This window comes from Muscardinus avellanarius (genome assembly GCF_963383645.1).
Source record: "Muscardinus avellanarius genome assembly, chromosome: 13".
NCBI lineage: Eukaryota > Metazoa > Chordata > Mammalia > Rodentia > Gliridae > Muscardinus > Muscardinus avellanarius.
Window position 1 is genome coordinate 18,967,199 of NC_137799.1, and position 26,686 is coordinate 18,993,884.

Genomic DNA, 26,686 nt, shown 5'->3' on the forward strand with positions numbered 1-26,686 from the left:
AATGAATACAGTCTTGAATGAAAAGGTGTTTGGGTGGCTTTAATAGTAAAACTGAGATAATACTAGAATCAAGAATTAAATCTCAGCTCACCCTTTCAAGATTTTTACTCTGCTCGACTTCCTTAAGTTTTGCAGACTCTCAAATTTTGTGTGAAAAATGATATTTAAAAAACAAATTTCAAGCCAGATGTGGTGGTTCAGTCAGCATTCTTACTGATATAATCTAGGAGGCCGGAAATGAGAAAGAGATTGAGAGCGAGAGAGCGCGAGCACAGGTAGAGTAGGAACTATCTATAATCCCCAAGGCTGCATCCCTGGGGACCCACCCCTTCTAGCCACATCCTACCAGCCCAGACCACCACCCAGATAAATCCATTGAAATGGATTTTTACAATGCTGAGATTATAACCCTAGAGACTCAGTTACATCAACTCTAAACATAAATAGATGAGCTCTTTGGAGGACATTTTGTATATTACTATAACACATGATAGTGCATGCCTGTAATCCCAGAACTTAAAAGGCTGAGACAGGAGGATCACAAGTTCAAGGCCAGCCTCAGCAACACAGATTCTGAACAACCTAGTGAGACCCTGTTTCAAAACAAAAAATGGAAAGGATTAGGGGTATAGCTTGGAGGTAGAATGTCCATGAGTTCAGTCCTCAGTAGTGTCCATCTATACTCCCAGCTACTTGAAGTCGAATTGAGCTGACTTCAAGATGTGTCTGGACAACATAGTGATAGCCTGTCTCAAAACAAAACAAAAATTCATGGAGTCACTTTGATGACAAAAATAAAACCAAATTCTAGATTAAGAAGGAGAAACCATAGATGAACAAATAAGGCAAGCTAACTGAAAGTGATAGAGAGGGGGGAGAGGAAAATTCACTAATATACATGATGTATATTCAAAAACATATCAAAGTCAATCACTAAGCCAAACACAAGAAGGAGGCGGGAATGGGGTGGGAAATTAGGAAGAGCTAATTGTGTGCATGTATGCCTCTACCATCTTGAACCCCATTAAGATGCATGACTACAATGCACCAATAAAAATAAAAAAGTAAAAATAAATCATACAGTAACTTATATCTGAGTAGGTGGTAAATAAATTCAAGCATACTTCCCAAAAATATTTGAGTAACTTCCTGATTGCTTCTTTGAAATACGTAAGCAACTCTCTAGACATGAACTCTGGCCAAGTTTTCAGAACTGCTCTGGTCAGTTCCTTACTAGCTTTGCCAGCTTCCATCCCTCCCTCTCAGCAGTGGCTGCAACACTTTTTCTCTTTTGCTTGATAAATTGCAATAAGTACACAGCACTCATTGGATAGTCCATGCTGGATTCGAGCTTCCATATGTGTTTATAATTATTCCACATTATCTTAATTACAAGGATGCCAGGATGGACATTAGAGAGGGAGAAATTAAAAAAAAAAAACTTCATAAAAATGTTCCAAGAAAAATAACCCACAGTTAGAAGACGACAGGCTTGCGATTGTGATCGTAATTGGAAATGGCACTATTAATACAATACTTATTTATCCTATATAATAAAAAAATAGAAGTGCTTTTTGCAATTACCCCATTCCAAATGAAATTAACATTCCATGGCATTTCCCATAAATGGTTTGTTTGCACACATCGGTGGAGACAATTAGCTTGGAAAAGAATGAGGTCTGTGACTAGGGAAAGGATGAGGTAGAGAGGGTCAGGAACATCCCAAAGCAGAAGAATGCAAAAAAGGATTCAGATTTACTAAAGGTTATCAGAAGGACCAAAGTGCCTGGTATCCAGGAAGAATAACGAGACTGTCAGCATTACAAGTCAAAGACACAGAGAAATTCATGACAAGCTCATCAAACAGGCAAGTGTAAGTATTTTCATAACTTGTGCTTGCTTGTTTCAAGCACAGTCTTCCACAAGCTTTCCGCTCATTCCAGCAGTAAACTTGGATGTCTGACTGGACCATCTAGGTCTTCCCAAATCCCAGAATCTGAGGCAGGGTCTTGCCTAATGATCTCTTTCCTGCTTCCAGCCAGACACTGAGATGGAATGTGGAATAAAAAATGTCCTCATACCATGACTTGGGTTTTTCTCTCTTATAGTGAATGTTTTGGTTTAAGATTGCAGGCAGATTTTTATGGTAAATAAAACATCCCTGACAAGCCATTTTTTTCTGTAATTGAAAATGGAAATGTTCAGGCAACTTCTAGATATATTGGGGTGTAGTTAACCTGAAAAAATGTGGCTAAATGTCATTCCTGGGGCAAAAGCAGGATGAATTCTTTTGTCTGTCTCCTCCAACTCATATCCACATCTTTTTCATTCCTGTCCATTTTAAGCAATACAGATACATCTCCAAACAGCTTTTCAAATTTCTACTTCCTTTGACATTGCTATAGTTAATATCTGTGATTCATTTTGGTTTGGTTTTTAGTGTGGACTTCCAGAGCCTTCTTGAATAAATACATAGTTGCTAAAATTGAAACTGGATTAGTATATTGACTTTATTAATAATTAATACTGAGACCTCGGGCACAATCTGAATTCCAGGCATAATTTCTTCTGTGGAAATTAAAATATTGAAGTGCTTTCCTTCTGCGGTTATTGTGAATATTCAGTTGGAAAATTCAAGTAAAATGCTTAGCAAAATTCCTGGCTCATGCCAAGTGGCTCAGCATATTCCAACTCTTCTTTTATTATTATCATTATCTCCTCTTTTCCCTGAATCTAGTGACAGTCACATTGATCCTTCTTAAGTACATCTGTGGCAGTAGGACTCTTCTTATCAAAATCTGTTCCTATAACTCTGTTATACAGATTTAAATTCAATGCTTGGCATCGAAGTGCCTTCATGATGTGACCATACCTTCCCCTCATTTCATCTGTGCAGTGTCTTTCCAGAAACACCAAACTCCAGCCTCACTAAATGACACACCAGTCTTTGGACTGAAGTCCAGTTTGTCCTTCTGCCTCTTTGTATATGTCAAGTAGGAGAATCTTCAACCTCCTTTTATGTACCATACTCAGCTTCCAAGGGTTGCTTCAGTTCCTGTGTTTTACAGGTGAATGCTAAAGTCTCCAGACAGGTAGATTCTACTCAGCTTTGTAGAATGAAATTGTATCCTCCTCTTTTCATTTATTATTTTCAATGTTTGCATTGTCAGCTAACTGAAGAATTCTTTTTTTTTTTGTCCATCTTAATTCAGTCCAGCTTTTACTTAACTTCAATGTGGGATAATATCTTGCATCTCCAGGCTCTCTTGAGAACTGACTGATATGTCACTTGGGTTATAAGCTTCCAACAAATTTCCTTCTGACTTGGATCGAGGTTTCTTTTTCATTCCAGTCTCCAGTTGCTAGAGATGTGCTGTCTCTCCTCTGCTTTCCTCCCTGGGGTTCAGGTATGGCCAGGGGGTGGAGGGTATAGATGTTTTGCCTGTAAAAAGAGGCTGGTAGGAAGCTGTGGGTTTCCATCCATCAATGTCTTCCTTTCTTGGGTATCATTAACTCATTGCAAACCACTAGAAACTCACCAGTTTCCTGCTCAGCTGACGACTTTCTATCACATCTCAGGATTCTGCTACCTAGAACTAGATATTGAATTGTTTTTTTCTGAGCCCAGAGGCCTGGACCAGAGGTTTTGTGTCTGTGTATGTTGGAGGAGTAAAGAAAGGGAGTGGGAAAGGACATCTTCTTAACCTTGTACATATTAAAGCAAGGTGATTTCCTTAGGCTTCTGCTCAAGAGAAGACATTTCAAGTTAGAGTATTTTCCCTCAATAACTAAAATGGAAATACTGAAATGCAAAATAAAAACAAGAACATCAACTTTTAAATTTATAGTATGATATGCTTTATCATCAGTTATCTGACCTGTCTTTTAGCTCACCTTTATCAAATACTTGGATCCCCTCTGTGTTATTTTACAATATGATGTCTCTCCTGGTTACTTTGGATTTCAGAGGATTTAACACCCGTGTAAGCTCTTCTTTTGATAAAGAGCTCTGTTAAATAGTAGGTTCATAAAAATAATTATTACTATTAGGATTGTTTCTGTTTTATTCTGTGTGTGTGTGTGTGTGTGTGTGTGTGTGTGTGTGTGTGTTGCTGAAAAATCAAACCTAAAACATCCGGTATGCTAGGCAGGTTCTCTGCCACTGAGATACATCTCCAGCTTACTATTTTTATTCTTAAAATAATGGGCCTTTGTACCTGAGAGATCTGATTTTGAACCCCAATCCTCCTATCTACCACATAGGTTATTAGTCCATTGATTCTCAATATGAGGAGTGATTTGCTGCTTACAGGGCACTGGTGATATCTGGAGACATTCTTTCTAATCACAACTAGAGGAGAAGATGACTAGCATGTAATGGTTGGAGACCAGGAATGCTGCTCAGCATCCTGCAACATATAGTTATTTGTCTAAATAATTCTCCACAACAAAGAATGATCTCAACTGAATGTCAGTAGTGTCAAGGCTGAGAAATACAGCTATAGTAAAGAATCTTAATCTCTTAGAATTAATTTTTCATTTGCAAAACAAAGATGTATATAGTATTTTCTGTGGAGTATCATAGAAGTGACATGAAAGTACAACTGCAAAGTCCTTTGACAGATACCTGTTCTGGTATAATAACTAAAAAAATTTCCTCTTTTATTTAAAATATAAATTTATTTTATTAAATTATATAATTCTAAAATATGCAGGTTGAACATCCCTAATCGAAAGATTTAAAATTCCTAAAAATTTGGAATTTGAAAATTTTTGTGACTCCCTATGATACTTAGGAAGTCCTAAATTTTGAAGCATTTTTTTTAATTTCAAAATTTAAAATCAGGGATTACCTGCTAATAAAAATATGCCCTCCAAAATTCTTCCAAAATCTGAAACCATTCTGGTCCAAAACAAAGTTTTGGACAAGAGCTAGTCAAACTGTATAATGTATTGCACTGGGGATCCTGGGACTCAGGTATAGAAATGTATATATTAAATATTAATATTGGAAGTACTACATCCCTTGGAATAATTAAAGGCAGCTAATTTCTGCTCCCTCACCAAGTCTTATTGTTCCTCACAATGCTATTGCAAGCTTCCATATCAGATTAGTTTCTTATCTGGACCTGCTTTACTTTTCTAATAGTATTCTTAAAAAAAAATACAGTTTTATTGGTGCATTGTAATTATACCTCAAGATGAGGTTCCGAGTGATAAAAGCATAGATACACACAACACCTGGTGTGTTTCCCTCTGGAACCCATCTTGCCCCTTCCATTTTCAGTGCTTAGCACTGAAATATTGGTAACTTCCTTAATTTATCTGAAATGAGAAATTTGTTTCTCAATTTCTCCCTAGTTTTCATATATGAGACAAAATACACCATCCTTACCTTTCTGAGATTGGATAATCTCATTTAGCATAACATTCATTAGTTCTATCCACTTTCCTGAAAACATCATAATTTTGCTAATGATGTTCTTAATGTGACACTCTCTTGACCTAATTGTCTAGAAATGTTCTGAGCAATCAAGAATGGAGTTGTCTCATTCTTGATTCTAGACTTTTTGTTTCTGTTAGCGTAGCCCAGGAACAGATGTTATTTTCTTATTGGTCACCGGTTAGGTCATACTGAGTTCTCTTTGAACCCAAATTACTGAATGAAGAGTACGGAGTGGAGGGAAAATTATCCAAGTGACAGTCTCTACAAAATCCACATTATTGATGACGACTCCAGGACATATTTGGATACCTACCTCTAACCCAGCCTCCAATTTTTATAGCTGGGAAACCGGGAGGTGATTGATAAGAGGCAAAAGGCAAGAAAGAGGGACCAGACACTTTGGATATGAGAGAGAGAGGGAAGAAGGGAGGGTGAGAGGAAGAGGGAAGGGTGGGGGAGAATGTGTATCTAAAACCCTGGAACCTCACTAATAGTAGCTGCAGGGGTTATCAGGATCTCCAGTGTTGCGAGCAGCTCAATTTGGAGGTCCTATCAGCCTCTGTGCCTCTCCTTCTGTCTCTTTCTTTTATCACATTGTCCTGCCTCACAGTGCTCATTGAGCAAAATGAGAGCATTCTTCAAGACTCATCCGCCCGTGCACACAGCCTCCCTGTGCAAATGGCTCCCTAGGATGGATCTCTATTATTTCACCAAAAAACATCAGAGAAGGAATTTGTTCTGCTCTACTGAAGACATGATTTCCAGTCCTCTCTGCTGCCTTAGCTCAGTTCTTTGGCTGCTCCAGGGGAAAGAGAAAGAAAAGAAAGGAGGTATCCATAACACTCATCTGAGCCAGTTTTAACCAGAGCTAAATAAGAACATAACTCAGGCTTATTTAGGCAGAGGATGGAAATGATGCCTGAGATACATATGAGGCCCATTTCTGCATGGGTGTGTGGGACATCCCTGACATTCCATGTGCCTTTTCTGGTCCTTCCACTTCTTCTTATACTCCTGTTTCTATTTTCCTTATTTCTGTATTACTTAAGATGAAAGAATTCAGACAAACATTGAGCCCGGGTCTTCATCTGGCCCCGCAAATGTGATGCTGATGTCACCCACTTTCCAGGCCTGTGAAGAGTGGCATAAGGGGTATTAGTACCTAATACAGTGTAGACACTCTACAAGCATGGATGGATGCTATTTTTGTTGTGCTTATTTAAATCCTTTTCGTAGGAATCTCCATCTCTATTTAGAAAACTAAGAGGAATGTGGGGCTCAGAGAGTTGATGTCAATGTACCCTAACGTGAGTAGATGCTAACAGGCAAAACCAGGATTTGGACCTTGGTGTCTATAATAATGGAAATTATTTTCACCATTTTGTTATCATGTTTTTTGTCTTCCTTCATTTTTATGTACATTCTTTATTTTAGGATGTAAAAAGCTAAATTTAAGACTCTAGTCTTCATGAACAATAGTGAAGTGGTTTTATTAAAAACTCTTACAGTGATTCGGCTTACCAAATTTTTTAACATACATCTTATGCACACACACACAACACACACACACACACACACACACACACACACACACACACACACAAAGTTTGATGAAGCTCAGAGACTTTAGTGAGTTTCCCAGAGCTACACAGCATATGACTTTTGGTTTAAATCGTATCATTTTGCTTCCATATGTACTGAGTTTCCACTCTGAGGTTTCCTGGTAAACCTGCAATTTTATTCTCTAGCTCTCTGCTTGAATTTTATTTATTTTTTTTTGTGTGTGTTGTGGTGGCATGTAATCACGAATAATAAAGCAAGCTTGCTTTTGTCTTAATGTCATGGAGAAATTGGAAATTGAAATTATAAGTCATTAAATGGAAAATCCTAACCCTTTATAGCAATGCCAACTCAGCCTCAATCCATTATTGTCTATATATTTAGCCAGTCTATTTTTAAGAGTTTAATATTGAGAAATAGGATATATTTATAATGTGCCTGCATTAATTTCACTCTGAAATCTGTGCCATTTGCTAGAGTTGACTTACATGTGTTTAAATTTATAACCACCCTATTGCACTGGGAAGATTAGTTTAAAGGAAAATGGGTAGAAAATATGCCCGTTGAAGTACTGAAATTCATATAAATTCTGCATCCTGCTCTCTTTTCCTTCTTCCTGACCATATCATGGGTCAATAATGGATCCATGTCACTGCTTATTTTCTACCCTCATTGAGTGTCTAGTCCTATACATCTTGAAACACTCATTTTTTTCAACAACCCTCTGAAAACTGCAAAGGAATGTGTCAGTAGACTTAATGCCACTGAAGAGTGATGCCTCAATTTTAGGTGGTTGTGGATTCTGGGGGCATCCTTACAATTATATTGTCTAAGAGTAAGTTGACTGAAAGGGGAATGGCCCCTTTCAATCTGTCCAGTATAGAAGTCATTACAAAACAAGACATAAAGAAATATTTAAAGATATCCATGTAGTTCTGCTATTTTATAGGCTGTGTGAGACTCTTCAAAATGTAATTAAGTCCTCTGTATTAAGCCCCTTTGTAGGATGGAGATACTGATTATATATATATATATATATCTTGGAAGGTTGCATATCAGTCATCCACTGTCACGAGCAGCTATAGAATCTCAGCAGCATCCCATCATAAACACTGACCAGCAATGTGTCTGAGGATTGGATCGAGTATTACACTTATCTTGTTGGGTTTGATCAATATCTAGTCCTTGGCTGGGTCACTGACTTAGACTATAGGAGTTGGGGCCACTGTTTGGTGCTGCAGAACTAAATCTACAGTCATTTATTCTCCTTAGACTAGTAGGTTTCCTCCTGATGGTGGCAGGTAAATATGTGAGCAGAAATGTGTGATACCTCTTTTTTCATTTGTATTTTGTTTTTTGGCACTGGAGATTGAACCTAGAGGCATTCTACCTTCGAGCTATACATTCTAGCTGTGTTCTATCATTATTTTGAAACAGGGTCTCACTGAGTTGTTGAGGGACCTAAGTTGCTGAGGGAGGCCATCAACCTGCGATCTGTGATCATCCTATCTCAGCTTCCCAAATACTGGGATAACGAGGTGCTCCACCATGTCAACCTGTGGGATGCCTTTTGAAGCCCAAACTAATAACTAGTACATCCTGAATTTTACCCATGTACCATTGGTCCTGACAAGTCACAACCAATCCCATGCTATGGGCAATGATGTATATTCCATCTAGAATGAGGCTGTAGAGTGGGTGTGGATTCAGAGAGGGTGAATAAATGAGACTACTTATCCCATGTATCACAGTCATTTTGAAGAGTAAATTAAAATGATGACTTATATCTATCTTAAAATATTACCTGTCACATAGTAAATGCTCCATAATTGGTAAATGTCATTATTATTGTTACTGTGATTATCTAGCTAATGAAATGCTTTTGACAAATTGGAATGGTACAGTTAGATGAACTCTGGCAACAGATCAACCAGACAGGTAACACCTAACTCTCTGAGGTGAAGAAGTTAAACTAGGAAAAAGTGAAATTTCTGCAGATGCAGGGAGTAGACATAAGAGAGTTGGAATTTTCTTCTCTGTCAAACACCTTCCCAAAAGACAGATGCCCTCATACATATAGATGGTGTGAAATAATAGCAGATTCATATTTTCCCAAACATTTGGTGCGGTATGCCTAAAAATCAAGACCCGGTGATCGTTTAGAGGTCAAAGAGCAAGCCTAATGAGTGTGGCAAAGTGTGAGAATGGACCCAGAACTGTGAGCAGAAACTGTTTCTAAATCCTGCAGCCATATTCTGGTTCTAGCTTATGTCAAGACATGAGGTGTAACCATGAGTGTGATTGGTTGAATAAAGTGGGAATAAAAACCCTGGATGTATCAAGGTGATGGGAAAATTCGAAGATGAGAATCAGAGTCCACAATACTTGGTGAAAGGCATTAGGTTACCCAAAATCAAAGTGAAAAGCCTAGAATTTATTAGCCTTTTCTTCTGTGTAAGACCCTCTCAGGCTTGCCTCAAGTAAGCTGGATAATGATGATAATAATGGTTATTCTTTGTTGATTGCTTAATCTGTTTGGGGGTAGTATGTTAAGCACTTTGCATATATTGTTAGATTGAAATTCAACCAAACAAAAGACACCAGCCACAATACTCGAGGGAGATTTGTGCAAGAGGTATTACAGATGAGAAACAGGAGCTTAGAAAAGTTAAGAATGATGTGATAAAGGTTTAAACTTCCAGGTCTCTTGGGCTTCTACAGTGTGTGCACTCATAGTATATCAGGCTGTCTGGGAAAATAGTAACGGACACAGGAAAGGGCGGTGGGGATGGATAGCAGGGCTACTTAAAGAGGTGAGATTTTTTTAAATTACAGTTTGAGAAAAAGGGTAGGGGTAAATATAGACTGATAGGCTACCTTCCAGCCCTAATATGGGTTCTCTTGGTAATAAAATCATCTCTCACTTTAAGCTCCCAAAGTGTTAAACTGTATACAATTTTTTCTCTACAGTCTGTACCTCCTTCTCTCTCATGCCGCTTTGCCCTCCTTTTTTTTTTTTTTTTTTTGGTGGTACTGGGGTTCCTGGAAGCCCGTCTACCTCGGGGCTACACTCCCAGACCTATTTTTACATTTTCATTTTGGAAACAGGGTCTCCTAAGCCAGCACGCGCAGCTGGCTTCGAACCTGTGCGATCCTCCTGTCTCCGCCTCTCAAGAGCGGGAATTACAAGCGTGCACCACCACGCCCGGCGCCCTCCTTTTTTACCTCCGTGCATATCTTCTAAGACCCCAATTAGTTTCCATCTCCTCTGGTAATTTTCCAATGCCTCTCTACTCATAGAAGGAATTAGTATGCTCCTTTTATGAAAGAATGGTATTCTATTTCTCTCTGTGTCCCCAGTGCCTAGCCTACATAGAGCTCTCAATAATAGCATCAACTGAAGAATTCCAGTTGTGGAATAGAAGTCACCCTCTGATCCCAAGTAGTGCTGAGCTACTTGATGCAGCTGTCCTGTGAAGTTCTAGAAGGAATGAACCTAGGAAAGGATTCTGGCCAACAACTAGGAGTCCTATTAGGTTGTGCTGCCCAGGTTGGGCAGACGATCAGGACTTTTAGTCAATAGTAATGTAAACTCCCATTTCAAAAATATTTTCTCTGTATTGGGTACTTTGATGTGTTTTCTTTTTGTTTCTGTTTGTTTGTTTTACTTCATTTTGTGGTGCTGGGGATTGATCCCAGAGATGTTCTACATTCAAGTGACACCCTCAGCCCCATTTTAGTTTTAATTTTGAAACAAGGTCTCACTAATTTGCTAAGGGTCTTGCTAAGTTGCTAAGACTGACCTCAATTCTGTGATCCTCCTGTTTAGCCTCCCAAGTACTGAAATTACAGGCAGGTGTCACCATGCCTGACACTGTGATGCATTTTTATATCTAATTTAAACACAGAACAACTTATTGGAGTTGGAATAACATTCAAATGCTTGAAGAAGCTGAAAGTCTGAGGGTTTAAGTGGTTTTTCAGTGTCTAATAGCTGGTAAGAAATGTGGCAAGTGGTCCAACCTATGGCTGATGCCAAAGTTTTCTATGTCCACACCTTGCCTCAAAGTTGCCTCTTTCTCCCTTGAACAAGTCTTGTGGATCTATGATTCCAACTCTGCCCCAACTTCTGAAATATTCTTTACCTAATTGGCTTCAATAAAATGGGCACTCAGCTCCCAGAGATGGTGTTATTTGAGAGAATTAGAAATGCTTTGCAAACTGAGGAGTGAATTTCTTGTAATTATTACATTCATCTTCAGAAAAGCACATTCATTCACATTTAGAACTACAAGATGTTGGAGCTGGAAGAATCTTGAAGACCATCTGTGTTCCAGCTAGGGAGCATGGAACCAGCTCCAGTGAGCCTGGAAGACATGCTTTTAACAGAACAGAGGAAAAGATTGCTAAATTGAGTGCCATCATTCAAACCTGATGTAGTTCTCTCAGTTGAAATCATGACCACCCTACCAGTTTTCAGTATTAGCTGACAGGGCTCCAGATCCTGGGTAGAAGAAAAGGCTGCTTCCTAGTTTTCCAATTTATATTTGTTGCTGTTGGTTCATTTGTCTTGTCTGTAGGCACTTGCTGGAAGATAAGCTGCACCAGGCACCAAAGGTTTAAGAAAATGTATGAGAGGAAAAAACTAAAAAGTGAGAAAATTCTATCCATCAATTTTTTTTATCACTGAGAGTTGGGAAGAGGCAGCCATTTTAAAAAATGTATATATGGGTTTTAATTTTTCCCCAGTTGTAGAGCATGCTCATCTAGCTGAGGAACACTGCTTGTTTTCTTTCTTTTTTGCTCTTCCTCCTCCTCCTTTCCTTCTCCTCTACCTCTTCTATCTCCTCTGTCTTCTTTTTCTTTTCATGAATAGGCAACTCCTATATGATGTGGGATGTATTCAGTTACTGGACTTGCACAATTACAACACCTGCTAGTTCTGTGCATTTGCATTAGGTTTCTTTAGCTGTAATAATACTTTAGGATTGGGATGTCTTCCCTTCACATTCTCCCAATCTCCTGGCATTTGAGTATGCTCAGCTCAAAGCCAGGAGACACCAACCTGTAAGAATTAGTAAACATGCACCCATCCTATTGGATATATAGATTCTACATCTGTTTCTCTGGCTCTGGTTTTGCCTCTATCTCTCCCTCTCTTTATTGAGAAATTTATTTTAAGCAACTGTCTCGTGTGATTGCAGAGGCTACACATCCACAATCTACAGAGAAGGCAGGCAGGCTAGAGACCCAGGAGAGAGGTGATGTTGCAGCTCAGGTCATAAGGCAGGCTATTTCCCCTTCTTCTGAGAAGTCAGTCTTCCTCCCATCAGGACTTTCAACTAATTGTATGAGGCTCCTTCAGTTTGGAGAATGATCTGCTTTACTCAAAGTCTGTTGCTCAATTAAACATTAATGTCATCTAACAGGTACCTTCATATCTAAAATAATGTTTGACCAAATATCTACATACCGTATTCTAGCCAAGTTGACACCTAAAATCTTACCATCTCAAGATCAAAACTTTTTGAAGAAGGAGCAGACTAGAACTTGGTCTGCTGCTGACTTTAATTATAACTTTTTTTTCTTATTTCCTGTTTTTTACATCTGAATAAAAGTTGACACATATAATCTTTAAGAGAATTTCCAGAGTGGATCTTTGATAAAGCCAGTGCATTTTGAAATGAATGAAGGAACAAATGAGTTAAGTGTATCTGGGCATGATGGCACATGTCAGTACTTGAGAAGCTGAGTCAGGAGGAACACAGGTTTGTTAAGGCCGGCCTTAGCAACTTAGCATGACCCTGGTTAAAAATAAAAAAGTAGAAATGGCTGGTGTGGTAGTTCAATGGTAGAATGCCCCTCGGTTTAGTCTCTTGTGCCAAAACAAACAAACAAGCAAATGAGTTAAGTAAAAAATCATTAGCTGGAAGGCTGGTGAAAGGAAGGCGGGAGGGCAATGAGTCCTGCTTCTCAAGTACTTGCTATGTCCTCCAGGATGTGTTCAACACTGTGTGTACATAATTACGTTCAGTCCCCCCAACCACCCTGCAGACATTTACAGAGGAGTGAACTGAGGGTGGCACAGATGAATGGAGTGACTCAAGGCCACAGAGCTGCAGAAATGACAGCCAACCAGAGTGGGCTTTCTCTCTTGCACTAGGCAGCATAGACAGTGTCGACCTGTTGCTTTATTTTTTTTAGCAGAGTTCTATAATGAGAGAGAAGTGGCCAGATGAGATGTGAGGTGTGCCTGGAAACTCCAGGCAGGACAGCCTTGAGTGAGTCTCCCCTGGGCATAACAGACCAGTCTCTAATCAAGTTGAGCCACTGATTACATCCAGGACCAAATTGCCTGGAGCTCCCTGCCAAAATGTCCTCAATAGGGACTGGCTGTCAGAATCATTTTCCAGGCCTGGAGAAGTGACCTCCAAATTCCATGACTGATATATCCATCTCTACCTACCAAGCCAACCTACAGAGGCCTGTAGGGTGGGGCAGTGGATGGAGCTGAAGCATCAGTACTGTCACCTGAGTCCAAATCCCAGTGCTGCCACTTCTAACCTGTGTGGACCCAAAAAGATTAAACTTCTCTGAGTTTCTGTATCCATCTCTATACAGAAGTTCATGATAGTTTGCCTTTCAGTGCTGTTAGGGGGAACAAATGAGAAAGCATAAGGAGATGCCAGGCTCCTTTTCTGGCAAAGAGTTGGTGCTTAGAAATTGTGAATTTTCTTCTAACACAGATGGAATGTGTCTGCAAAATTCAAGAGGTGATAAAAGTGCTACTGAAACTTGAACCCAAACCTATGCACATTTCAGTGGTAGAACATTCTGGGCACGAGTAGAAAGATAGAAAGAGAAAGCCGTGGGTGACGGTTTGTGTGAATAGTTGTCAAGCATCCGTGTAGACACAGCATCAGTGCCTAATTTTCAAGGTATAGTAACAGGCTGAGGCTGTCCCGGATCTGGACTCCAGCACACTCCTGATGCTTTAGCAAAGTAACTCAGGGTCTACTCTTTTTTTCTGCCTTCTCCTTTGTCTTCTTTTGCCTTCTCTGTCTTTTCTGTCCTTTTTTATCCCTTCCCTTCTCTGTTCTCCTTTTCCTCTTTTACCTTACTTTTTGCTTTCCTTCTTTGTCCCTTTTTTCTTTATTATTGGTCACAATTCTGTCTTCTAATATTGTTTCCTTCTCTCTCTCTCCCTCCATTCTTTCTAGCTTTGCTTGGGCAACAAGGCTCCCCTCCTCTGGCCCCAGTGGTTCATTCCCATTAAGCTTGATGATCTCTCATATGTCAATTAGAAAGAATCAGCATGCCCCTCCTCTCCCTCCCTTCCAGGCGATGCTCAGATCAAGCACCATCTGTTGCATTCATTCGGGCGCTGGTGAGATGGTGAGCATTTTGAAGCTCTGGGGAGGCAGAGCTTAGCAGGTCCCAGGAAGCAATGTGGCTTGTTTGGACAACTTGATATATTGATATTGATAAAGTTGCAGGATGGGGTAGGGAGGGGTGGGGGTGGGGAGAATGGTATGCAGATGAAATCAGCCATGGAGAAGTTTAAGCCAGCACTGAATTCCTGGGCCTGCCTAGGCTCTTGGCATTGGCACCAAAGAAGAGCAGCCAAGCAGATGGATGGGATTTTCTACAGTCAGGATCAGAAGCCCTTGCAGCTCAGGGGAGTAAACCTTCCCTCTCCATGTGTCTTCCTCTCTGCCCAGACAGTCAAAATATCATCTTAAGAGAAAGAAAATTGAAATGCCAAGATGGGAAGAGGCTGATCTTTAGGGATTATTGAATGTCAGAGGTATGAAGAAAAGGAGAAGAGCTTAGTGTATCAGTCAAGGTCTCAGCTGAACAAAGGAGCATCTTCAAATGGGATTTTTTAAGAGGACTCCATGATGTTACTGTTCGTGGAAATGTAGGCAGGGCAGTATCAACATGAAGAAATCAAGGTACCAGGGACAAGAAATAACAGGAAGCCATTGGCTCCTAGCACTCAAGGGGGCAGAGGCAGGAAATAGTTTATTAGACCCAATGAGAACTGGAACTGGGTGAAAAGGTCCCTGGCAGAAACTGTGAAGGGTCCCACAACCTATCAGACTTTTAGCATACAAAGGGGAAAAGAGCAGGAGAGATTGATTCCCACATTCTTCCCTCCCAGGTCCTGCCAGAGCATCACACCTGCCAAACCCTGCTAGCCTCTGGATAAAGAGGAGCTAGGTGGTGGATCCCATAGAGGTCTACCTCCAGAGCAGGCTGAAGTAGAATGAGTCCAGGGAGCAGAAAGAATCTGAGGGTGTGAATGGACAAAACTTTCATAAGTCAGGCATGTGTAGAAACTCATGTTTACAACCATGGCCCATACTTTCCTCTGCCTCTTCCAAGTGTACTCAGGGGCTCCAGAGTCTAGATCTCCCTGTGAGTGTATGACCCACAAAAATCACTCTTGACTCAGCATTGTCTCTTATAGTCTCTTAGATACCACCAAGTGTCTTACAGTGAAGTGTCCCTTTCTCTCTTTACAATGTCTTGTCTTACAACAGCTCTCTCTTACAGCATCTGTCTTCTTACTGAGGGACCATAGTCCTGCAGCTGAGCGAAGACAGAAACCCAGGAGTCAATCTCAATACATCCCTCTCCCCTGTCTACCCTTTCCAATCTGTGGTCACACTCTAAGGGTACTTTGCCCACAAAAAAACTCTCTGTGTTGCCTGCTGCTCAACCTCTGCTGCTTTAATACTCTTCACCACACTCTCCTCTCCATCTCTATCTTGACTGTCCTATTGTAGTTTGTGATATCTCCTACTTGGACTTTATACTTCTCTACTCTTGTTTTAATTGGTCTTCTTTCTCTAATTCCTTGTTTGTTTCAAAAAATTTCTCTCACTGACTAAAACACTCATCTCTACAGTCACATCTGATCCTGCCACTCTCCAGCCAAATCCTTCAGTGTTATCTATCCTAACAAGGCCTGGGGTAAAGGTTAGGGTTAGGGTCTGATGTAGGCTGTTACTTTTAGTGTTTTAGTCACAGTAGCCAGTTGCAACCCCTTCTGTATTTCTTCTTCACTCAGCACTTTGTTTAGATGTCTCTCTCTCTCTTTTTCAGGACTCACCTTTCATCCTTAACTCCAACACTTCCTCCCACTCGATGCTCAGATGCTTAGAATATGATGCTCAAACTTACCCCCTTCCAGCAAGTTTGGATGCTTTTCCTATACATCATCTTCTAATATAACTTCTCACATCATTCTTTACCTCTCCTTTACAGTCCATATCACCTGTAAATTTTATATGCCAATTATTAATTAATATTTGTCAGCCTTTTCATATGGTAAGAATAATATGTGGACTTTTTAACCATTGGACTGGAATTTCAGGTCCCTTCAAAAACATATATGTTGAAGCCCTGGTCTCCAGTATGATTGTGTTTTAGTCTGGCTGGGCTACCATAATGAAATACAGTAGATTGGATGGCTTAAACAATTATTTTCTTACAATTCCGGAGGCTGGAAGTCCAAGAATGTGATCAGGTTCTGGAACTCCTCTGGCCTTTAGATGTCCCCTTCTCATGCTGTGCTCATAAAACCATTGCTCCATATTATCATGGAGAGAGGGAGAAAGAGAGTGATAGAGAAAAAATATTTGTATAAAAATTTTATAAAGCTACCCATGCTATCATATCGGAGCCTCACCCTTATGGACTCATTTAATTTTATTTACTGGAGGATCTATCTTCGCATTCAGTCTCATTAGGAATTAGGGTTTCAACTTATGAATGGGGTGTGGATGTCCACAGTTCCTTCCCTGCCAAACTGTGTTTGGACATGGGGTTTTGAGGAGGTAGATTGAATGAGATTAAGCAAGACCCTAAATAAAGGCCCCAATATGATGAAAATGTGGCCTCATAAGAAGAGGAAGGGAGAGACATATCTTTCTCCCTTTTGTTTAAACTATCTGAGGACACAGGGAAGAGTGACTACCTACAGGCTAAGAAGAAATCCTTCCCCTAAATCTTATCCTAATAGCACTCTTATCTTGAACTTCCAGCCTCCAGAATGGTAAGAAAACTGTTGTTGAAGCCAACCAGGCGATGATAGTTTGTTATAACTAAGATATACCTCTTGTGCTCAGCACTGACTTTTTGCAAATACTGTTGAATGAAGGGATGATTAAATAAGAAAATTAGTGGGTGAGTGAATATTGGCAGATCTATGGGAGACCCTCCCTGTGAGGATTTCAGGTCATCCATTGTTCTTAACTTTTGACCATTGTTCAGCCCACCTCCTACAATTTTGTGCAAATCACTCTTATCTCTGGGCTTAAGGATCAAATTGGGCATGGCAATGCTTCTCAGAATCCTACTATAGCTTTTTGTTGGATAGCTTTCCATCGCTGGCTTTAATTGTGAGTGATGTTTGTGATCTTCTTGGATCACTTTAGATCTAATTGAGATAGTTGGGTAGAGGATAGCAAGAGAGGAATGTGCAGAGGCTACATGGTTTCGTTGCATCACCCACTGTCTTTTCTTAGCTGTCAAAGATTCCCTGTGCTCCTAAAGATGATGCTTATCAGAGAACCTAGTATCCAAATTAGCCCTCTAGATGTGCCTTACCCTGCAGACATAACTGTCCAAACAGATGAGCTCTCCTGAGAAAGCAGGGAGTCTTTAGTGGAAGTTAGGATGCTTAGGAGCCTTTTCTGTCCGATGTGGTGAAATCTTGTCAAAGAAAAAGGAATCTTTGGTGCATGACATTTCCTGGCATCAGATAGTAGGTAGCACACACCCAAGAAGAAATTTCCTCGCCTCTGGAGACACAGGTAGAGGGAAGGCTGAGTTTGAAGATTTCAAAGTCAGGGCTCTCTTTGGGAATTTCTGAGAACAAAGGAACTAGGGCCATTTAGCAATTTCCCTTTTCTTCTTTCTGGTTTCCTCTCCTTGCCTTTGATGTGGTCTTTCTCCTTCGTTCTCAAGCTTTGCTGTTTTTTTTTCTTCCTTTCTTTTATCCTCTACCTTTTTCTCTCTGCCTTTCTGACCTCACTTTCTCCATTTACTGGAACTTTCTACCATTCTCAGTTGTGAAACTTTGTAGAAATGTGGCCACTAACAAGTCGCTAGAGGATGTTGCTGCAAATGAAAATATTGGGTTAGAGTTGAGAAGGCCTCATTCCAACACTTGCTAGCTTGGATAAAGTCATATGATTTGTGTGGAGGTCTCAGTTTCCCTTAGAAAAATGGGAATGTGATACTAAGTGAGCTGCATGTCTGTAGTCCTGTAGTTTTACATCCTAAGATGTTGAGTGACCTTCACTACTACTGTCCTGGTTCAGGTCACTGTCACCTCTGGCCAGCTACTGCAAAAGCCTCAGCACTGGCCTCCTTCTCTGTCTCCATTCACATCTTTTAAATTTAAATTAGCAGTGCTAATTCAGTAACTTAGTTGAATATACCAGTTTTCTGTTCAAAGTCTTTCAGTTACAAAAGTCTTTCACCATTAAGAAAATCAAAACTTGGAAATTTGGTTTACATGGTGTCCTTATCTCTCCAGCTTCATTTCTTACAATTCTCTTCTTCTTACAATGCAAGCTCCATTGCATCCACACTAAATCCCTTTAGGTTACTCAAGAACCAAACCTTTACACCTGCTTCTCCTTCTTCCTGGACACTCACTTTTCAGATCTCCTCTCCAGCCTCACTCCAATCTGTCTTCTTTGTTGTTTTCTTCTCATCCTTAAGATTTCTATTTAGATATTCCCTCTTTCAGGAATCCTAGGTTGAGATGGCCCTTCTTGGCACTCTTCTGCAATTCTATACTGTCTTATCATGCAAGTGTTGCATGGTATTAGAAATGCCTGGGTATGTGGACTACCAAAATATGAATTACATAAACATGGGTTGTGTCTAATTTTTCACCACCATATCTCAAGGGCACAGAGCTATGCCAGGAACATGGTCAGTGTGGAATAAAATCAACATGACATCTCTACTTAGGCCATTTGCTGGTGGTCCTGTCTATTCCTTGGGTCAGGGAGGGAATTTCAGAGACACAGGATGGCCAGACCCAGTCCTCCAGGGGCTGAGGGAGGGTCAAGCCCTAATTTCAGCCCCATTGCCACCCCGTAGCAGCAGCTGAAGCGACGCAGGAGACAGTGGAGTCCCTGATGCAGAAGTTCAAGGAGAGTTTTCGTGCTAACACGCCCATCGAGATCGGTCAGCTGCAGCCAGCCCCACGCAGCGCAACAGCAGGGAAAAGGAAGAGGAGGAGCAAGTCCCGAGGTAGGCTCTCCCAGTACTTCCTTCCAGGAAGACAGCAGGCTACCCTCAGATGCTAGAAAGCCTCTTCCCTTGCTTCTGATATTCATTGAACAGCCCCACTTTCTCCCTGGCAAATCCCTGTAGAAAACTGCAGACCTAGGCCTCTCGTATAGAACTAATTTCTCAGAATCTCAGGAGCCTCATCCAAGAATTGGATGTATCTTCCTAATTTTAGAGTGATTGAGAAGATTAGCATTAATATATGGAAAGCTGCTAGCACCGGGACCTGCTTTAAATTATGGTTGGTGTCATTTTGGAAAGTGTAGGAGATACAGAAAGTTCACATGGAAATTTGAGACCCCAATGGCAGGGGCTCAGGAACAGAATCCCCCAATAGAAATCTGAATAATATAATGATCAAAAGTAAAAGTACTATAAATAAAACAGAAATATATTCAGATATCTGTTCTGATGCTGACTGTGTCTGCTAGGCCAAGTCACAGACATCTCTCCCAGACATGCTGGCCTAACAGGGTTGTTACAATATCTTAGCACAGTGTCTAGCATTTCATAAAATGCAGCTCTTTCCTTTCTACTCTTTCTCTTTTTTTCCCTTCTGGTTTGTCTCTTCTATATCATTACTGTCATCCTCTTTCCTCACCATCAATGTGACTTGTGAAAGGCAAGTGTCCACTTTCATCACTTGATTTCCAAACTTTACATTTTTCCCAGTGTATCCAGTAGCCTCCAGCTGGGTCCTCTTTAATTTGCTCTCACTTCTTTCTTTCCTATAACCTGGTTCTTATTACATCATCTCCCTCTCTACAGCCTCAGAAGTGCACATGGCAGTCAAGGCCACATAGAGTGCTGCTCTTTGCTATCGAAGTCCATGGGCTCTGAACTCTGCCCCTTCTTGTGTTATTGTCTCGATGAGAAATTCCCTATCTGGTCCCTATAAGTAATTTTGTCATTTATTCACACCGAACTTATTCTAGGCAACAGTTTGCATCTTGTTCTATTTTATTTTCAGAGCAACTCTATGAGGCAAGAACAATGATGATTCCCACTCTATAGATGGTCTCATGGAGGCAGAAAGAGCTGCAGTAACCTGCCCAAAGACATGCCTTGTATGTAGTTGAGCCAGGGGAAACCCAGCAGTCTGAGTCCTATACACTTCCACTTAACCAGTATGTTCTCCATTAGTGAAGTCTTATCTGTCCTTCCAAGTTAAACTTGAGTGGTACGTTTCCCTAATTGACACCATCATGACTCACTTTGAGTTCTCCTAGTTTTCTTTATTTAAAAAAGAATTTTTTTGTGGGTCTTTGGATAGAGCCCAGGGACATTCAACCTTTGAGCTACACTCCCTCCCCTATTTTTTATTCTTTATTTTGAAACAGGGTCTCACTAAGTTGCAGAGGGCTTCACTAAGTAGCTGAGGCTGTCCTCGAACCGTTATCCTCCAGTCTCAGCCTCCCAAATGCTGGGATTACAAGCGTGTACCACCATACCTGGCTTTCTAGTTTTCTTTAATGTATATATTAAGCATATTTTGGCCCTGTCCTTAGCTAGACAGAGAGTTTATTTCTTTCTCCCTTCCTTCCTTCCTTTCTTCCTTCTTTCCTTCCTTCCTTTCTTTTTGTGGTACTGGGGATGAAACCCAGGAGTATTTTACCTCTGAGCTATAACCCCAGCCTTATTTTTTATTATTTATTTTGAAACATGGTCTCATTGAGTTGCAAAGGCCTAAGTAGCTGGGGCTATCCATGAACTGTAATCCTCCTGTCTCAGCCTCCCAAAAGCTGGGATTATAAATTTGTGCCACCATACCCAGCTAAGAGAGTTCTTTAAAGGCCCAACTTGTCCACTGCTTGAATGATCTGTGGATATCTGGGCCTGCATCAGTGCCTGACACATGGGAGATGCCTGGTGTTTGTTGACTGTCTAGATCTATCTCACTGTTACGAAATCCTGAATTCTAGGAACACCAAGATCTGCATGGTTAGCTGAGGCCATACATCAAGGTTGATGGGAAATGATGGAGTTCATTTCTGGAACTCTTATGGTAAATGCAACCACCCAATCAGTTTCACCTTGTACAGCTTTGGAAGAGCCATTGAGGCCTCAGTTTCACTTTCCATGAAGTAGGGATTCTTACATTCAAAGATTGCTGAGGTGCTGATGAAATTACAAATGAAGAACACTTTAAAAATGTTCGGTAACCTATGTCTGAAACTAACTAAACACTCTCTTATATTTTTATCTGAATAAAATATTCGGAGTCACTCAGAGTTCACCCAGTCTTACCTGTTCATATTTATTCCTCCTGCCAGGCATAGTGGCACATTATAATCCCAACAATTAAAAGGCTGAGACAGGAGGATCACAGATTTGCAATGAACTCGGGAACTTAGACTCTCAGCAGTCTAGCAAGACCCTTTTTATAAAATCAGCAAATAAAAAGGGCTGGGTAGCTTGAATGTAGAATGCCCCTGGGTTCAATTAATTACCCCCCAAAAAATGATCCTCTTATTTCCTCCCTAAATATGCATACCCCTCCCTCTTTACTACTCATCTGACTTTACTTGTTAGCATGGAATCCTAACATCTTTATGTTATTGAATTTTTCAAAAATATCCATTTAATGCACCATTATATTTTAAGAAAGCCTCTACTATTAGGCATTTGGGTGGTTTTAATATGTGATCATTATAAACAGTGCCACCTACAAAGCTTTTGGGATATTTTTATGGAGATTGCCAAAAACTTGACATTCAGCTAGATATCTGTTTCACCGTTAAAAAAGAATTTCAGAATGAGATTTTTTAATGACCATTTCCTGAACTAGCCTATGATGGGCTATCAAGATATTTTAATTTGTAGGTTAGATGGGGCCTTTGAGAGCTAATGCAGGAAGGAATTCATTTGTGCCTCCTTGATGTGTGTCAGATCTGTTCACTCTTTGTCATCCTTAGGACCACTGTCATTTCTCACCTCTTTCTAGGAGCTATACCCTCCTTGTGATTCAGTTTCCCCAAAGAAGCTAGAGCAATCTTCTCTTTGGGAACCTAGTAGATAAGATCACTCTCCTGTTTATAATCTTTGGATAGTTTCCCATTTTCTTCAAGTACAATTGAAGCTCCACAACACTGTCTGTGCCATGGCTTCCTATAGGCCCTGTGTGACCTGGAGCTGGCTCCTGCTATCTTTTCTGACACTTCCAGTGCCTTAGGCAAACTGGCTCTCCTCATGTTTCAGGAATACAACTCACAGTCTTCTATAGAGCCTGAGAACTTGCTATTTCTTCTCCTTCCCATATCTCTTTCTGTACCTCCCTCACTTGTAATCATCTTCCTGCCTGGCTCCTTCTCACCTTTCCTCTCTCAGCTCGCATGTCAGTGACTCAGCACCATCTCCCATGACTTCCTGATCAAGAGTTTTGTCCCTTTGTGTATCAAATCTGTTACTATCTGTTACATCATCTATTTTTTTTTGTTCTTCCATAATAGTAGTATAGTCTAAAATTAGTTTTTCTTTGTCTTCTCTCAAATATAGGCCTATTAATGATGAACCTAATGAATAGAAAGTGCTTAATAAACATTTGTGGAATAAATTAGTGTATTAGCATCAGAGGTCACTGAAAAGTGACTCAGTTTTGTAACTTTGAAATTGATTATTTAAGAGGAGTCTCTGCCAAACCAGAGCCTCCTGGAATTGACCTTCAGAGGAGTCTGTCTTCGTCACAGTTCAACTTACCGACTAGTAGCTCACTGGATGTGTCCACATGCATGCTGTTAAAGCAGTTACCAACACTGCTCAGTAACATGGTGCTTGTGATTTTGGGTGGATAGGGTTTTTGCCAGAGAGGAGGAGCATTTAAGTCAGACCTGAACTTCCAAACTAGTTTGTCACAAGCCATCAAGGTTTTCTTGGACAAAAATTAGCCTGGCGTGGTGGCACATACTTGTAATCCCAACATTGGGTGGGCTGAGACAGGAGGATCGCAATTCCTGGACAGTCTCAGCTACTTAGTGAGGCCCTTTGCAACTCAGTGAGACCCTGATTCAAAAATAAAGAATTAGAAATAGGGCTGGGGCTGTAGCTTTGAAGTAGAATGTTCCTGGGTACCATCCCAAGTACCTTAAAAAAAAGATTTTCTTGGACAAAATAACTCCATGGTCAAAACAAAGTTTTGGAATTCTGCCCTTTCCTTCTTCCTCTTAGAGATTCCTGAATGGCTTTGCAGGGTTGATTACTGGGGATTAAACCCAGGGGCAATTTTACCTTCAAGCTATACCCCCAATACTTATTTATTTATTTAAAATTTTGAAACAGAGTCTTGCTAGGTTGCTGAGAGTTTCACTAAGTTTCTATGACTTGTATTGAAACTGTGATCCTCCTGTCTCAGTCTCCCAAGTACTGGGATTATAGACAATATGCCACCGTGTCTGATATGAATGACTTTTTATCTATTAAAGGTGTTGGGAGGGCCTGCAGTACAGAAATCCAGGCTGCTTTGTTTAACTCGATGTCTGTGATAACCATCTCATGCACAGGCTCTATTTTTTTCCCCTGAAACATTTATTAACATCTTGCAGAACAGACACATCCTCAGAAACACATTTTGAGACATGCTCCATTACCCTTCTCTGACCATCAAAAATCCCAGATATGATGGTCTGAATCCCTAGCCTTCCATTGCCTCTCCCCTCCCCCTGCCATTGAGGTGGCTGTGGGCCTTCTGGACCAGAGTGAGAGCACCTGGCCTCTCCCTGCTTCATTAGGCTCCATGCCCAGGCCGCAGTGCCCAGTGGTTTCCAACAGATGGAATGGGTAGCTGAGAGCCTGTGTCATGGAATCCAGCACATGGCAAGAAGCAGCTCCAAGGTGTTTTCCAAGCTGTGGTTTGCTCCTGAGAGGCCTGGTGGATGCAGGAGTGCACCATCAGACAGCAGAGGCTAGCTGGGGGCCTAATTGCTTCCTTCATGTTGATCACAAGGTTTTATGAGGCAGCTGTTAAATAGCCACCACTCCCCAGTGTCCCACAGGCAGTGCAAAGGAGGTGCTGGCATTCAAGTAAAGCAGGGGAGGCTTTCTTTGAATGTGAGACATAGGTTTTCAAGGGTGAGATAATAGTTTTTAAAAACAGTAATTTATAGTAGAAATTTATTGATTGATTGATTGATTGATGCTGGGAATGGAACTCAGGGGCTTTCAACATTTGTGCTACACTCCCAGTGCCATTTTATTATTTTATCTTAAAACTGGGTACCACTAACTAGTGGAGGACCTCACTATGTTGCTGGGGCTGATCTCAGATCTGTGGTCCTTCTGTCTCAGCCTCCCAAGTGCTAAAATGCTTAGCTGTATTCCACATTTAGTTCTGTCTGCGGCTAGCTAAATGATTTTGAGCAAATGGATAAGACCTGTGCAAACCCTCAGTCTCCTCTTCTGTAAAATGGTGCTAATAATGCCAACCTCTCATCGGGGTATGGAATAATACCTTGGAGATGCTTGACCCAGTTCCTGGTATACAGTTACTCCTCCTTAGAGTAGCCAGAGTTATTGCTGTCTTCTAGGTCTTGCCCATTTAGGCTCCAGAGTCTCATGAGCCCATTTCTTCCTTCCTGGGTCAAGTTTTGGCCTTGGGGGAGTCTCATTGTCTTTCATCCAGATTCCTGTAGCATGCCCTTCATCCAGCCTTATGTCATCCACAAATCCATCTCTCACCCTGGTAGCCAGAGTAATCTTTAGAAAACACACTGAATCTGGCCACCTCATTCCCCTGCCTAGAGCACTTTTCTTATATTCTGTCACCTGTATAAAGGCTTCTCCAGCTCTTGAAGTGAAATCTTCTTAAGGAAGATGAGAGTGAACACATCCCCAAAGGGTATATAGCTGTATTCAGAAGACCTCAGTCCTAAAGCTCAATTTCCTGGTTCCACCTTAAAAAGAAAATCCATGTCATTCTATTTCATAATATGTGTGTTTAATTTAGTTTAAATTATGTTGTAATATTTTTCAGTTAAGCAATTTAACATTTGCTCAAGTCTTCAGATAATATTATGTCTCAGGAAGAAGCTCCATTATTAAGCAAACTAGTAAAAGACTACCTTCTAGCCATGGTACTTTCTTCAAAGCATTTCTGTAGGATCAAATAACATAATGCCTGTCAAGAATTTAGCACAGAGCCAGGAAAGGAGTATACACTGAATATGTGTACTCCATTATTTTATTATTTATTTTCACTATTATCATTACTCTTATTTTAATATATATATATATACATATATATATATATATATTCCACATATTGTTATATTAACTCAGTTTTAAAAGTAATAACTTAGCTGGTCGTGTAATCACTGAGCTTAGGAGGCGGAGACAGGAGGATTGTGCAGATTCAAAGCCAGCTGCTCTGGCTTAAGAGACCCTGTTTCCAAATCAAAAAGTATAAAATAGGTCTGGGAATGTAGCCCGGAGGTAGAAGGGCTTCCAGGAACCCCAGTACCATCAGAAAAAGAAAAGTAATAACTTAGAGGATGAAGGCACACTTGTTAATAGATTGATTAAAAGTTGTTGCCTGTTAAGTGAGCCACCATCCTAGCCTAGACCCCACCCTACCTCTGTCTACCTCTGAGTCCCAGGGTATTCTATAACTTTCATAATATAATTCATTTCTCTGTTTTTTCCAATATTCCTTGCTTTATAAGTATTGATCATACTCTGGTAAAAAGATCTACCTCTCTATCAGAGAGAAGATTGCAACTCACTTCTGAAACCCAACTTTGAAGTCTTTTCTGTGAAGCACCGCCTTATTCCTCCCTCTAGCACAGTGAGCCACTCCTATCTCTAGGCACCCACAGTCCCAGGGCTGTCCTACATAATAGCTCTTACTGCAGCCCATCCTAAACACATATGGCCATGTCTGCCACCTGCCTCAATTCCCATGGTTTTATGATGGAATCAACAGTGATTTTTAACTCTCTATGTAACCCCAGTGCCTAACAAAGAGCTGCCATGTGCTAGTAACAGGCCTAATGAGAAAATGAATGGATGGATGGATGGATGGATGGATGGATGGATGGATGGAGTTGGAAGAGTCATGGAATGTACAGCAACCTACTATCTATCAAGCATTTAGTATGTTCTAAGCACTGTGCTAGTATTATCTTACACAGAAGCTTTCAATAAAGTAAATATAATTATCCTCATTCAAAAAAAAAAAGGAGGAAACTCAAGCTTACATGTTTTAAAATACAAATAGAAGATTGCAGAATTGGGTATTCAGACCTCACAATCACCTGAATTCAGAGCCTACATTTAAATTCCCTGATGAATTTAGCTCTACTATGAGCTACACCCTGGCTAAGATCTTTGAGCTGTGAAATTGCATCAACGTATTCTAGTAACTAGAAGTAA

General features: G+C 40.5%; 1 protein-coding gene across 5 annotated transcripts in view; it reads left to right on the forward strand.

Annotated features, from left to right (window-relative positions):
* ASTN2 (astrotactin 2) overlaps nucleotides 1-26,686 on the forward strand; it is a gene marked incomplete at both ends in the record, with an annotated part of 976,717 nt that overhangs the window by 267,418 nt on the left and 682,613 nt on the right. For 3 of the 5 annotated variants that reach the window (XM_080708339.1, XM_080708335.1, XM_080708337.1), the window contains one exon: nucleotides 19,133-19,285. The exons of 1 other annotated variant lie outside the window; for it this stretch is intronic. In XM_080708339.1, the coding sequence (XP_080564465.1) occupies nucleotides 19,133-19,285 (153 nt within the window). The remainder of the gene's footprint in view (nucleotides 1-19,132; nucleotides 19,286-26,686) is intronic. One more of the 5 variants, XM_080708336.1, reaches the window with a different exon arrangement.